The sequence below is a fragment of the Mya arenaria genome, chromosome 1 (assembly GCF_026914265.1).
Source record: "Mya arenaria isolate MELC-2E11 chromosome 1, ASM2691426v1".
NCBI classification, from domain to species: domain Eukaryota; kingdom Metazoa; phylum Mollusca; class Bivalvia; order Myida; family Myidae; genus Mya; species Mya arenaria.
In genome coordinates, this window is record NC_069122.1 from 8550781 (window position 1) to 8565167 (window position 14387).

At 35.7% G+C, this 14387-nt stretch overlaps 1 protein-coding gene across 1 annotated transcript in view; it reads left to right on the forward strand.

The window, feature by feature from the left end:
• The window catches only part of LOC128230224 (dynein axonemal heavy chain 8-like), a 63023-nt gene that overhangs the window by 37341 nt on the left and 11295 nt on the right, over positions 1 to 14387 (forward strand). The window contains exons 38-55 of the mRNA XM_052942320.1: positions 409 to 531; positions 795 to 925; positions 1784 to 1937; positions 2307 to 2471; positions 2812 to 3038; positions 3431 to 3653; positions 4610 to 4786; positions 5649 to 5816; positions 6650 to 6865; positions 7887 to 8024; positions 8210 to 8337; positions 9913 to 10081; positions 11008 to 11163; positions 11355 to 11510; positions 12316 to 12405; positions 12888 to 12980; positions 13215 to 13319; positions 14026 to 14164. Of these exons, the coding sequence (XP_052798280.1) occupies positions 409 to 531; positions 795 to 925; positions 1784 to 1937; positions 2307 to 2471; positions 2812 to 3038; positions 3431 to 3653; positions 4610 to 4786; positions 5649 to 5816; positions 6650 to 6865; positions 7887 to 8024; positions 8210 to 8337; positions 9913 to 10081; positions 11008 to 11163; positions 11355 to 11510; positions 12316 to 12405; positions 12888 to 12980; positions 13215 to 13319; positions 14026 to 14164 (2758 nt within the window). The remainder of the gene's footprint in view (positions 1 to 408; positions 532 to 794; positions 926 to 1783; positions 1938 to 2306; positions 2472 to 2811; positions 3039 to 3430; positions 3654 to 4609; positions 4787 to 5648; positions 5817 to 6649; positions 6866 to 7886; positions 8025 to 8209; positions 8338 to 9912; positions 10082 to 11007; positions 11164 to 11354; positions 11511 to 12315; positions 12406 to 12887; positions 12981 to 13214; positions 13320 to 14025; positions 14165 to 14387) is intronic.

The window sequence follows — 14387 nt, forward strand, 5'->3', positions numbered from 1 at the left end:
GAAAGTACTAAGTTTATTTGATGAAACATCAGGGTTCTCAATAAATTTCGGTTGAACTGTCTCAAACAGTTCAGTAACCAACTAGCTCCTACTTATTCAACTTAATATTTATTTATTTTTCCAAATTTGAACTGACCAAAAATTGCCATTTGAACCTTCCTTTTTGGCCGGCAGCCTGAACACTGAACATGATCAGACTATTAATGTAAATCACCAATATCACTCACCACATTAATCACTGGAACAAGGTTAGGTACTTCATTTTTTATTATCAATTACCAGGTGTTAAAATTGAATTATCAATATAGAATTCAGGCTCAGGGTTATATCCATACATTTACTATTTTTATCAGTGAAAAAAGTAACCAAATATTATTTGTGTATTAGCTATCATTATTGATTTATCAGGTGTACAACCTTGAGATATTGAATGAGAAGTTGAAGATGAACATGATCCAGTATAATGAGACTGTGAGAGGAGGATCCATGGATCTTGTGTTCTTTAAAGATGCAATGGTGCATCTCATCAAGGTACTTTATGTGAATGAAGATTGTCATTTTTCATGAGACCACTGTTGTTTTAGGGAACCAATATACTAGCCAATTGTTTTGAAAAGAGAATAATTAAGCTTTTCAACAAGTCAGAAACTTACAATGCATGCAAACTAAATGTGCTCTTCCTACCCAATGTGTTTCAATGCTGTTTAACATGAATACATTTGTGGATACTGCCTTGTTAACTTGCACAGGAATATCATTATAGTGTTTAAATTTTCGTGTTTCATTTTCACTAGATCTCACGCATCATCCGGACACCTCGGGGAAATGCCTTGCTTGTTGGTGTGGGTGGTTCAGGCAAACAGTCCCTAACGAGGCTAGCTTCCTTTATAGCTAACTACAAGATGTTCCAGATTACACTTAGCAGGTATTCCTTTCTTGAAAAAGTATAATTAAAATGAACATTTCTATTGATGCCCACATGAAATCATGTTAGCGCATATCTCTGCAAGTATGAAAACTGAACAGAGAACAGAATTAAACAGCATGTAAAGTTGTGCACCTTGTATATCATGTGGCTGCCCTAAGTAAGAGAATAGTTATGACTCTTGACTGAAATAAATGGATAGTGTTGCAAATATTACGATTTATTAGTTGTATATGTATGATAAATGTTGTTGCTTCTTCGATATGCTTGTCTTATACATTGGAGCGTTAAGTTGCACCGTTCTTTGCAACGTTTTAATTTCCCCGCTCTTTTGAACGGTGCTGTTCGTGAAGAATGACTCAAATTTTACTGCTGCATATTTACACCATTTCTAAAGGTGCTCTGTTTGGTATATAAATGAATTTTTTGTACCAGGTGGACATTGATCTGGAACTTTATAAAACTAACCTTTGAATGTTAAACTCAATTTTGAATTATTATTATGAACAAAGTATTAAATGTTTGGAAAGTGATTCTTCTTCTTTTTAATTGCTAAACTCTGATAAATAGGAAAATAATTATCAGTGTGGAAAGGAAGCTAAAATTTTACTGTCCAATTAATAACAATGATAAATGTGTTTGCTTCACCACAGGATGAATGAGAGAAATCAGTCACTGACAGTCATTGGAATTAGACTATTGGATGCACAAATGAGTGCTTTGCATCCAAATCTAAACAACCCCTGCGATTTAAAATCATGAATTTCAGTGAAGCATTTTACCAGTGCAAGGGTGTACAAGCCTGTGCTAATTTTGACGATTGAACTGATAGAAGAATTTGAATGTGATATATTTCAGGACGTACAGTGTGAGCAATCTCATGGATGATCTCAAGTACCTGTACCGAGTTGCGGGTGGAGAGGGTAACGGAATCACCTTCATCTTCACAGACAATGAGATCAAGGACGAAGCCTTCCTAGAGTACCTCAACAATGTGCTCAGCTCTGGAGAGGTAGAGTTTCATAAGCATCTAGCTTGTTACTGACACATTTACATATTTTTTCAGTATCAATGCATTCACCATTTCAGTTATCAGAATTAGACTTATGTATAAACAAGCCCAAATTTTTACACTTGCACTGGGCATCAAAATGTTCAACAAGTCCTGTAGTATTGGCATTTGTGAGTGTTCTTCAGTAATTTATGAAGCTTGATTGCAGTCATGTGAGGATCTTACTGGAGACCTCTGAATAATCTGTAGAATTGCATTTTTGAAAAGGTGATTAATTCACTTTTCTTACACGCCACTTGAAAAAATTGTGCTGTTATGTATCTTCTTTCAATGTGTTTTTCCTAAAAAAAAACACCCATGTATTTTCAGGTGTCTAATCTGTTTGCCAAGGATGAGTTGGATGAGATTACCCAGGAGCTGATTCCGATCATGAAGAAGGAGTTTCCCCGCCGGCCTCCAACACCTGAAACCCTGTACGACTACTTCATCTCACGGGCTAGAAATAACCTACATTGTGTACTCTGCTTTTCACCAGTAAGACTTTCAGCAATTGTGTTACACTGTTTGACAATATTATTTTGATCTTTACAAACATAATTAATGCTAGGAGCACACTTGAACATTTTTAATGCTCAGTGGGTATGTTCCTGCATAAAGTCACGGAAGAAATAGGGATCCTTTATTTTGTCAGAGGAAGAATAAATATTAAAATGTATTCAAAATCTTGATCACATACAAAAATATTCCCCTTATTGCTACATAATACAGCATTCAATAATTTTAGTTAACACTGTCTTCTATTGCTGTTCCATGTTTTACTTAATTTTGTACAATCTCTTAAAAATAATTGGAAAATTTCTTATATTGTTCTCAGGTAGGAGAGAAGTTTCGAAACAGATCGCTCAAGTTCCCGGGTCTGATCTCCGGTTGTACGATGGACTGGTTTAGTAAATGGCCTCGTGACGCTCTTGTGGCTGTATCCAACCATTTCTTGTCCAACTTCGATGTGGTGTGCTCACCTGAGATCAAGCAACAACTAGTGAACAATATGGGGGTTGTGCATGACAACGTGGCTTCAGTGTGTGTAGAGTATTTCCAAAGGTAGGTCAAAACTAAGTTTTTTGTTGATTTATTTGGGAAGATTTTTTGAAGTAAAACACATGAACAATATTAAACTATGTCTGCATTCTTGTATGTCAAGGGTATAAGGTGCAACGTTGATGTATTGAGATTACCTTTATGCAAGTAGTTTTTAAAAAAAGTTCAATTGGTACTCAAAATAGGAATTTCAGAGTAACATCATTCCCTCTAAAGAATAACACAGTAAGTTTAGCTATTTAATACAAGAACAACAACAGCTACATTATGCAGACATCAAAAAAGCAATATCAGTCATATTTGTTCTGTCTATTGTAAATTTAGCAAAACTATCACCAGTAACCATGTGGCCAAACAGATTTTGCAAATCTGTCCATGACATTTGCCTTTGACAGGTTCCGGAGACAGACTCATGTGACCCCCAAATCCTACCTCTCTTTCTTGGATGGTTACATTACACTGTACAAACAGAAGCATGAGGAGATAGGAGAGCTAGCTCAACGTATGAACACCGGTCTGGAGAAGCTCATTGAGGCTAGCGTATCAGTGGACCAACTGTCTAAGGAGCTTGTGGTTAAAGAGAAAGATCTGGCTGTGGCTAATGTAAAGGCAGACAAGGTACATGAGTTATTTCAGAAAGGAATTTGATATACATGTAATATCAACCTAGTGAATTACATCCAATAATTGCATTTAAAGATACATGGTAACTGGAAACTAAATTATGGCAAACAATTTTGATTAAGAAAATATAAGTACTAGTTGCCGCTTAGTATGCTCTGCTGACACCAATCTTCTTCGTAGTGATCTCCCTTGACAAGCCGAATAAATCTCTGCCACCATGAGAGAGTAGCTGGATTTCAGCTGAATCAACTTTTTGGGGGGATTTTTTTTTTCTTCTCTTTTTTTGATTGTTTTATATAGATTGAATAGATCAAATTTCAATTATTTAATAATTTTTATTCATTATTGCTTTTGGGTTAAAATTTAAAAAAAAAAATGTTTAAAATTAAAGATTATTTACAATCTTGACCGATTAGATATTGTATCTGTGGTCACCTGATTTGCATGGTGGCAGTTATAACTGTACTGTGCAGTTTGCATTGGGACATCATGCAGAGCTTATGTTCAAACAACCTAATTTCAAGAAAATGTGCACATTTAGGGGTGGGAGTTTAAAGGGTAGCCATTTTCTATACATTCCTATTCCAAATAAGTTTGCACATATTATGCCCATCATATGTGTTAGACACAAACAATTTGGAAGGGCAAATTGGAATTTATTTTACTTTTTTAGGATTTTTGAGGTTTCTTACCAGAAAAAGGATATGATTTGTTTCTTTTTGATATGATGGGCATAATATGTGCAAACTTTATACATATGATATTAATGATCTCAAAATACTTGACACATATACTCTCTACATTGGACTTAAGTGTTGATGCTTCACCCTTTTTTTTGCCTTATTAAATTTATTTGATATTTTACATAAATCACTTGAAAAGGAATATTTGCTCTCCTTTCCAAATGTGTACCCCATCTGGGAGCATACACTTTGTTTATGCCGATGCAGGTGTTAGTGGAGGTGACAGCCAGTGCCACTGCAGCTGAGAAGGTGAAGGCCTCAGTACAGGTAGTGAAGGACAGGGCCCAGAACCTTGTAGACGAAATCAACGTTGAGAAAGATTATGCTGAAGGCAAGCTTGAGGCAGCCAAACCGGCCCTCGCAGAGGCCGAGAGAGCTCTACAGGTAGTTGATGAGGGTCGGTAATAGAGATTAAGCAATAGAGCAGTAAACTGTTGCTCAAGGTTTTTACTAAGCCTTGTCTTTTGAAAGTCTTAGGCACAGTAAGCTTGTTTGAAATGGGTTATGGTTTAAGCTGTCAATTATACATGATCCTTGTCCAATTATCAGAAAAGAGTGACATCAAGAGTTCTTGATGGCAATGATCAATGAACAAGCCTTATTATAAAACTTCATATGCTTTCAGCATCACTTAAAATTAAAGGGGCTGTCTCACAGATGATAAAATAGCGGGGAAAAAAAGAAAATGTCGAAAAATGACATAAACTTGGCATCGTTGTGTACAATGCATTGAAACTTACTAACTGAAGTACCACATAGTTTACAATTTATTTAAGTTTAGCAGTTATTTCGTATTTTTCCATTAAAAACGATTACTGGGTATGTCTACCAGGTAAAATTCATTCCTTATGCGTGATTGGCTAGTCGGTGTTATCACATGATATTACCGAGGAAGGTGTATAGTTAATTATGTCACCTGATTAGAGTAAGCCTTAATAGCTCAGTGAGTAAGATGCTGGGTTCCAATTTTGGCGACGCGGGTTTGAACCCGGTCTCCGACACAATTTGTTTTTACATTTTGGTACTTTTTTTACAATAATGATATCAAAGCGTAACACATTCTATTAAATAATTGTCCTAAGATTCGTTACAGAAAAAAACTTTTTTTGGTGCCAATCTGTGACACAGTCCCTTTAATATTATAATTTAATATTTATATGCATTTCATATAAATGACCATGCAGCATCAATGATAATTTCCAAACATTACTATTTTTGACAAAAATCTGTATTGGATTAATTTTAGACTATCAAATCGTCCGACATTGCAACAGTGAAAAAGCTTGGCAAGCCACCCCACCTTATCATGCGTATCATGGACTGTGTGCTGCTGCTGTTCCAGAAAAAGATTGATACAGTTACTCAGGATCCTGAGAGACCTTGTCCAAAACCTTCCTGGAGTGAATCTCTCAAGGTTTGGTGCTTCTTTTGCATTGATGAAAATTTACTTCTTTAACTGTCCATTGTTTTAAGGAATTTGGTTTGTTTATAGTTTTGCCGATCTTTATAAAGGTAAGATGTGGTTTGTGTAAGTTTGTTTAGTGTTGCAAACTGAGTTTCATGCAGTCTTTGAAAAACTCAATCAGACATCAGACAAATCCCCTTGAAGTCTTGAAGAAATTCAGTTCTTGAAACCACAGAATGGCTGATATTATTTACATACTTTTTGCTGAAATCATTTTGCGCATTTGTTTTTTCATGCATTACTCTCATTTTATTCGCCTGTTCATAGGATGGGACCAGGGCTTCTACACTTTGAAATCTCAATCAGTCTTGAGCCGTCAAACTGTTGTTTGTGTATTTCTTTTTCATTACCACGTTAAAAGAAAAAAAAGGGCAATATATGCTGCTTAAAAAGCCCTGCCTTCGTTTTATTACAGGGTATTGATTAGGTGATTAGTTTCCTCAAACACTTTGACACACCTGTTTCCAAAAAAAATGGTTTGACAGTGCTCCATCAGGTGGCGTTTTTGTGAAAAGATTTTTTTCGAAGTGTTTTAATGAACTGAACTCTCAATCAAACTCTGGTAAAAGACCGAAGGTGTGTGTGTGGGGGGGGGGGGTATGTAAGCGATGTAGACTGTGCCATGTTTCTTTTAAAATGGTGAATAAATAGTAAAGTTACCTTTGTTTAAGTTGCTTCATTTGAAGCAATATATTGCCTTCAGACATAGCATTTAAGACTTAATTTATAACATGGTTAACACACACTGTATCCTTTATATGCCTTTTTACTTCATGTTATAGCTGATGAGCGGTTCAGGATTTCTACAGAATTTGGTTGCCTTCCCTAAGGACACAATCAATGGTGAAACAGTGGAACTACTTGAGCCTTACTTGAGAATGGAGGATTTTAATCTTGAGACTGCCAAGAAAGTGTGTAGTAATGTGGCCGGTCTCCTATCGTGGGCAACTGCTATGGCTTTCTTCTATGGAATCAACAAGGAAGTCCTTCCCCTTAAGGTGAGTCATAAAGGTTTCTTTAATTCTTGATGGTAAACTGTCATTTCATTTGAACTGCATTGTGAATATCAATGTTGATAAGTTCAATGCTCTTATAGTTTTGGGTTCCCATACTGCTTAATAAAACTAAAAGAAGCATTCACTTTTGGCTGTTTTTTGTTGTTATTTTTTTTTAATAATTTCACCTAAATGACATTGTTTCTCATCTAAATTTCCAAGTAACTCCAATTAAATTGACATTTTCTAAGATTTTTGCACAGGATTAAAATTTGTTGTATTTGTTGAAAAATTACTCCTTCCCAGCGCTATATTTCACACTGCACTCACACAGATTGAACGTTTTGACAACTTTAATATGTTTTGTCTTGGAACGAGCATTTTTTTGGCAAAAATCCATGGAAACAAGTTAACCAGACTTCTGACAAAAAATTAGACCGCAGATTTTTATATTAAAGTTAAAAAACTGATGTTTTATGCATATTTCTTAAACCGTTGGTTTAGGCCATAAAACATTAATTTTCAAACGGAAATATGAAAATCTGCGATCTGATTTTTTGTCAGCATTCTTGTATCATTGGTCTGCAGATGTTTACGCAAAAAATTGCTCTTTCCAAGACAAAAAATAAAAAAAAGTTGTAAAAATGGTAAATCTGTGAGAGTGCAGCTTTCAAAGGGTGAATAGCTTGAAAGAACCAAAAATAGCTTGAAAGAACCAAACAAACTTATACAAACATTAACTGTCTTATAATGTGATTTCATACAGCACAAGAACTTGACAGAGCTTAGGCACATCTGTCAGTAATTAACATGATCGTATTTCAAGGTTGAACTGGTGGTACAAGAGGCGAAATTAGATGCAGCCCCTGTGGAACTTAACAAGGCTCAGGCCAATCTGGACGAAAAACTTAAAGACTTGTATTTGTTTTCAGAACCTTATGTTTATAGCCCAACCTTGCTGTACTTGAGGCGAAACTAGGTGCAGCCTCTGTGGAGCTTACTGGCAGAACCTTAATTTTTTTAGGCTAACCTGGCTGTACAAGAGGCAAAACTAGGTGCAGCCTCTGTTGAACTCAACAAAGCTCAGGCACAGCTGGACGAGAAACAGAAAGAACTGGATGCTGTACAAGCTCTCTATGATGGGGCAATGAAGGAAAAACAAGTATGTTTTTAATTTTTATTTTGGTCAGATTAACTCTGGACAAAGTTTGCAGTCCAACTGTTGTGCAAACCCAACAATGTATCGCATGTTCATGTGGTCACTTTTAACTTAACTATTTGCCAATCTAGACTAGGGGTCATTTAATATCACATTTAGGTATAGCTCTAGTTATGTTCTTTATCTAGGAACTGTTAGATGATGCAGAGTCTTGCAAGAGAAGAATGGTGGCAGCCTCGGCCCTGATTGGAGGACTTGGAGGGGAAAAGATTCGCTGGACAGAACAGAGCAAGCAGTTCAAGTCACAGATTGAACGGTTAGACCAGCTTACTTCTTTGTTCTGTGGAGATATTTATATTTTTTAATCAATTTAGTTTAATTTTGTCCAATATTAGAAATCTCTGCCTCTTACTAAAAAGGTTCTTGCCCACAATGTTTCGCGAGTATGCATAATTTGATAGAATATATTAACAGGGTTAGACACTAACATTTTTCACAAGGTAGTCCCTCGGACTACTGGATCTGAAATCCAGGTAGTCCAGCAAAAATTCTGGTAGTCCCAAAAAAAATGCAAGCCTGCAACAGATTCCTTTAGTGTTTTGTTAGTATTCCCATTAAAACATTGTCAGTATAACCCTTTGACTGGTCATGTTTCTTATCAGTGTCTCAATCTTAAAATTTCCACATTCTTCAAAACAATGTTTGGCCTTTAATTTTAAAACCTTAAAGTCTAAAAACCATGCTAAAATACCCAAGAATAAAAATCTAATAACCATGCTAAAATACCCCATAATCTGTCACTTTCAGGAAAATGGTCTTCAATAAATCAATTGACACCTCGACCGAGATCGTTGCTAACATACTGCACAAATGACAGACATCCTACTGATCAGCAATATTTGAAAATTGATATTGGCTTCAAACTATTCAGTAGTCTTTGTTAATCTATTAAAATGACATACAATAATGTTTTAAAAATATAATGAAATTAATTCCCAAATTTTTATTAATTTATTAGGAGTTAGAAAAAAATTGTTATTGGCCCTCACTTCAATGTTTAAAATGTTACGACATTTTGGCGCGAAAATTAACGCACACAATTTCTGCCGTCGTCTGGACTTACACTGAATTAGACCTTTTTGAGCAGTATGATTATTTTTTAAGCTGCTCTTCTAAAAGCCAGTTAAAATATTTCACAAGCCATACATTATGTTCCTTCTGTCTGCTATATCAAAACACCGACATTTGACAATACTCTAAACGATAAATAAATAACCATGACGTATTTTCAAAATATCTAAAAATAGTAACAACCATCAAGTTTTTGCTAACATCGTATCTATCATTGTTTCTGACTGAAAATGCAAGGGATCTAGAAATTCTACCTCATTTTTAATCCAAATCTACCTCGCTGACACTGGCAGAGTTTCATGTGACTAACGATTAAAATACACCATGTAACAGTGCAAAATGGTTTTTCCCTTTCTAAATAAAGACATTTTACAGACTGGTTTAAATATTGATCGAAAGGCTAAACAAACTGCGGGCGAAACTCGCTTAACAGTCCAGGTTGTCCAGAACTGCTCGGCCATCTTCGGCAAACTTTAGAATGAGTATTTATCGGTGATAGTCGGCTTTTTTAAAATTTTAGCAAAACGTTTTACGCAAGTTTAAGCGTAATAAAGATTTTATGCTCAATAACCTGATGTCATATTTACTTTTTCTAGTAGTCCGACGGACTATTGACTTAAATATTCTTGTAGTCCGAGCACAAAACTGGTAGTCTCGGACTACCGGACTATCGTTAGTGTCGAACCCTGTATTAATAACAATTTTTGTTAGTTATTTGGTGCTAAAAAACCTCTGGTTTTGAATATATTTCTCCCTTTAGGCTGGTAGGTGATGTTCTCCTGTGTACTGGGTTTCTGTCCTACTCCGGTCCATTCAACCAAGAGTTCAGGAACAAGCTCATCGGTAACTGGCAGAAGGAGATGTACCAGAGAAAAATACCCTTCACAACCGAGCTTAACCTTATCAACATGCTGGTGGACAATGCTACAGTAAGTCTGAAAAGACATCTTTCTTTTTCCTCCTGTTTGCCAAAACCTTCAATCTCTACATTTTAGTCAAAATATCTGACTCATAGCTCAGTGACCTTTATACCCTTGAGTAGTGTAATTTAAATGGGGTAAATTTGAGTCACCCTGTGGTTGGTCAGTCAGTCCATTGCAATTTTCCTTGTCCTGAGCAAGGGACAAACAACTACTAAATCTAAACTTAAAAACTGGATGAAATTGAATTTAACTTTATACAATGAAAGAACATAATAAGACAAAGTGCAGTGTACAAGAACCATAACTCTATTTAGGCTAATTACAGAGTTACTGTCCTTTGTTACTTTCTTCTAGTCCGGAGCATAATTGAAAAGTTGAGGACGGAATTTAATTGAACTTCAAATAATGGTAAAGCACATTAATGAAAGGAAGTGCAGTGTACAAGAACAATAACAATACTGTACAAAAATTACAGAGGTAATGCCATGTTCTGTTTTTTGTTTGTCAAACTTTTGTCCAGACAATAACTTGCAAACTGCTGAGTGGAATTTATTGAAACATCAAACAATGGTAAAGCACAATGAGAGAAAGCACAGTGTCCAAGTTATTTTCCTTTGTATTTTTTTCCCTCCCAGAGCATAATTTTTAAACTACCGGATTGAATTTTATAATTGGTAATGCACAATGAAAAAAGTATTGGAACCAAAACTCTGTCTTTACTTACTACAGATTTATTGCCCTTTGTTAATTTTTCTTGATGAACCAAAAAGACTTTCTTGTCTGGTAATGGTTTGATAAAAGATATTGAAAAAAGTTGTGTACACATTGAATTTTCTCTCTAGCAGTCTTCCATGATAGCCTGTTTGCTTGATACCACATGTAATCTATTGCAAAGAATGCTTTGAATTAAAACTGTTTTTCCTCCCCTCTAGATTGGAGATTGGAACATGCAAGGCCTGCCCAATGATGACTTGTCCATCCAGAATGGTATCATCACCACCAAGGCCACACGCTACCCTCTCCTCATTGACCCCCAGGGGCAGGGCAAGAGCTGGATTAAAAACAGGGAGAAAGATAGGGAATTACAGGTAAATGCTTCCAATTTGGAGTTTAAAACAAAAAAATTAATGTAGGAGGTCAAAGATTTTTACAGATACAGTTGATGCACTTACCAATATTTCATGCCACTGCAGATGTCATTTACAGTATGTGTATACCATGTGATAAAATACTTGATAAATAATTTTGCAGTCTGATAACTCCTTACCTCCATACACAGGTCACATCTCTGAACCACAAGTATTTCCGTACCCACCTGGAGGATGCTTTGTCTCTCGGTCGGCCTCTTCTTATTGAAGATGTAGGTGAAGAGTTGGATCCAGCTCTCGATAACGTGCTAGAGAAAAACTTTATCAAGTCGGGATCAACTTTTAAGGTATGTAGCTGTAACCTAAAAACAGGTAACATGCATTGCTTACATTTGTCATGGTTGTGTTCTTTAATGAAAACATATACACTCTTAAATACTAATGTTTTTAGATTTTCATTAGATAAATGTCAACCTTAAGTATATATATATACTTTGGGTCAAGGTCACACTTAGTGTTTATTCACAATGGAATGCTGCATATAAGGACATAGAGATTGTGAATAAACACCTAAGTGTGACCTTGACCTAAGAGGTAGGGACACGGTTCTTGCACGCGACACGTCGTCTTGGTATCCAGGACAGATTTGAAAATAACTTGACATATGTGTTTGACATACCAAGACAACGTGTCACGTGCAAGACCCATGTCCCTACCTCTAAGGTGAAAGATACACTTAGTGTTTATTCACAATGGAATGCTGAATATAAGGACATAAGAATGTAGATTGTCAAGTATGGGTGGTATTTTTTTTATGTTCAGAGGCAATTTAAAATAACTTGCCATACATATTTGTTTTATCTTTAACTTTTCATGTACTGACCTTGTTCATAGGTCAATGTCACATTCGGGGGCATTCGTCACATACTGTGACAGCTCTTGTTTTATTTAATTTTTTAGCCAGGGTAATAAAGGTTTTGGCTGATTGTAAATTTCTTTGAATTAGTTCTCGTCAATGACATATTAAGTTAAGTCATAGACAAAGTCTAAGATTGTAATACGTTATGAACATAGTCTTTGATAATGGATTATGACGTCTCATAACAACCGGTTATCATTTATAAAATGTGGGTGTGATTTCTGTGACTGTAGGTGAAGGTTGGAGACAAGGAGTGTGACATCATGAATGACTTCTACCTCTACATCACCACCAAACTGGCCAACCCTGCCTACACTCCAGAGGTGAGTACACTGATCTATAAGTCGTAAGTTTGTAAGTTTGTTGTACCATTTTCGATTTGGGGTTATTATTTGGGTTATTAGATTGTAAAATGTAGGTAGACGTCTGAAATGTCATCAACAATTTGTATCCGGTATATTAAGGTTAAAGCCACACTTAAGAATCATTGGTCAGAATGCTTTGTAATTTGGCTTGACTGGGTTGTATATAATTGGCCTTACAATTGGGGTATTTTGATATAATAAGGTACAAATATGCACCCTGACAAAATGGTGTGTGCGATGCATGACCCATGTCAGTAGGTCAAAGGTCAAGGTCACACTGAAGGGTCATTGGTCTAAATTCCTTGTATTTAACAGGGTTCCCATATTCAGGGAAAAGTGGAAGAGTTTTACTCTATTTTAACTTTAAGAAGTATAGTAAAACCACTATCCATTTCATTTTATCTCCAGTCTATCAACTCAGTTTGTATTGAACCTTCTAGGTGAGTGCGAGGACCTCCATTATTGACTTCACTGTCACCATCAAGGGTCTGGAAGATCAGCTGCTTGGAAGAGTCATCCTCACTGAAAAACAGGCATGTAGCCTTATTCAAACATTTACTATGAATCTCTTCTTAAACTTTTAGTAAAACTTGGGTATCAATAAGGATGAAAGAGATTTAAGGTAGTAAGACCCTAATGGGCATCATTCTACACTATGATCAGTTTCTTAATGTGTAGCATTTCTTAGATTTAAAAAACAAACTTTAAAAGGAAACAGTAACATCAAATATCAAGTCTAGCAAACTTGAGGTTCATTAATCTTGAAGGAATTGGAGGCTGAGCGCGTGAAGCTGATGGAAGATGTGACGGCAAACAAGCGTAAGATGAAGGAACTAGAAGATAACCTGCTCTACAAACTAACCAGTACAAAGGTCAGCAGTTGATTATACTTTTGCAACTATTTTTCAATTGGCAGATACATCAGGATTACCTTTTTTACACACAAAGTCTGAATTGGAAATATTAGATCTTAGTCTTTTACAGCATGTAACGCGTTTGGCATACATTGCCCACTAATGCATGCATGCAAGGATTTATCACATTTTTTCTTGCATTTATGCTGTATGAACACAGAAGGGCACACAAGGAAATTCCATGATGCTCTTCTTGGTCATTTGCTCGCTTGCCCTACTGCCATCATACAGCATAAACGCAAGAAAAAATGTGATCAATACTTATATTTACATTTTAAAAAATTATTCATTATGGTTAAAATTAACAGTATCTTCTGCATTTGAGTTTTTATTCTTAAAGATATGTAACCAACAACATATGTTTGTTTAAAAGAATAGCTAATTTTTGTAACGTTGTATATCAAAAGTTAAATAACGTCGCGCTAATCCATTCGGAGCGCATTATTGAAATAAACAATGACGTCATAACTCCTTGCATGTTATTCAATACGAATGTCAGGTTTTATCTATAAAGAAAAAAGGCGAATGTTAATATTCGTATATACCCATTCCTGCACACAATCAAATATGTTCGCATCTATCAATAATTAAATAAAAATGCATTTGACTGCGTTTTATATAGGTCATTTTAATATTCCAATTTTCCAATATGTTTGTTTCCCAGGGTTCTCTGGTAGATGATGAATCGCTTATTACTGTGCTGGGAGTGACCAAGGTAACGGCATCAGAGGTCAGTGAGAAACTGACAGTGGCTGCAGAGACTGAGATCAAAATCAATGAAGCCAGAGAAGAGTTCAGGCCAGGTAGGTGATCAAATCTGGACATATTTGAAACTAATGCAGGCAGTGTATCCACTCCAATTTAGAGGCTATATTTTTGCACAATATCAGGTCAAATCCTTCATATTTACACCTCAACTTCCATTCCTTAAATGAACTGCCTTTCGGCAATTACGTTTATCAATCGATGAACTCAACATCTTCGGATATGTTCAGATCAAATTTCATTGCATAACAATATACATGA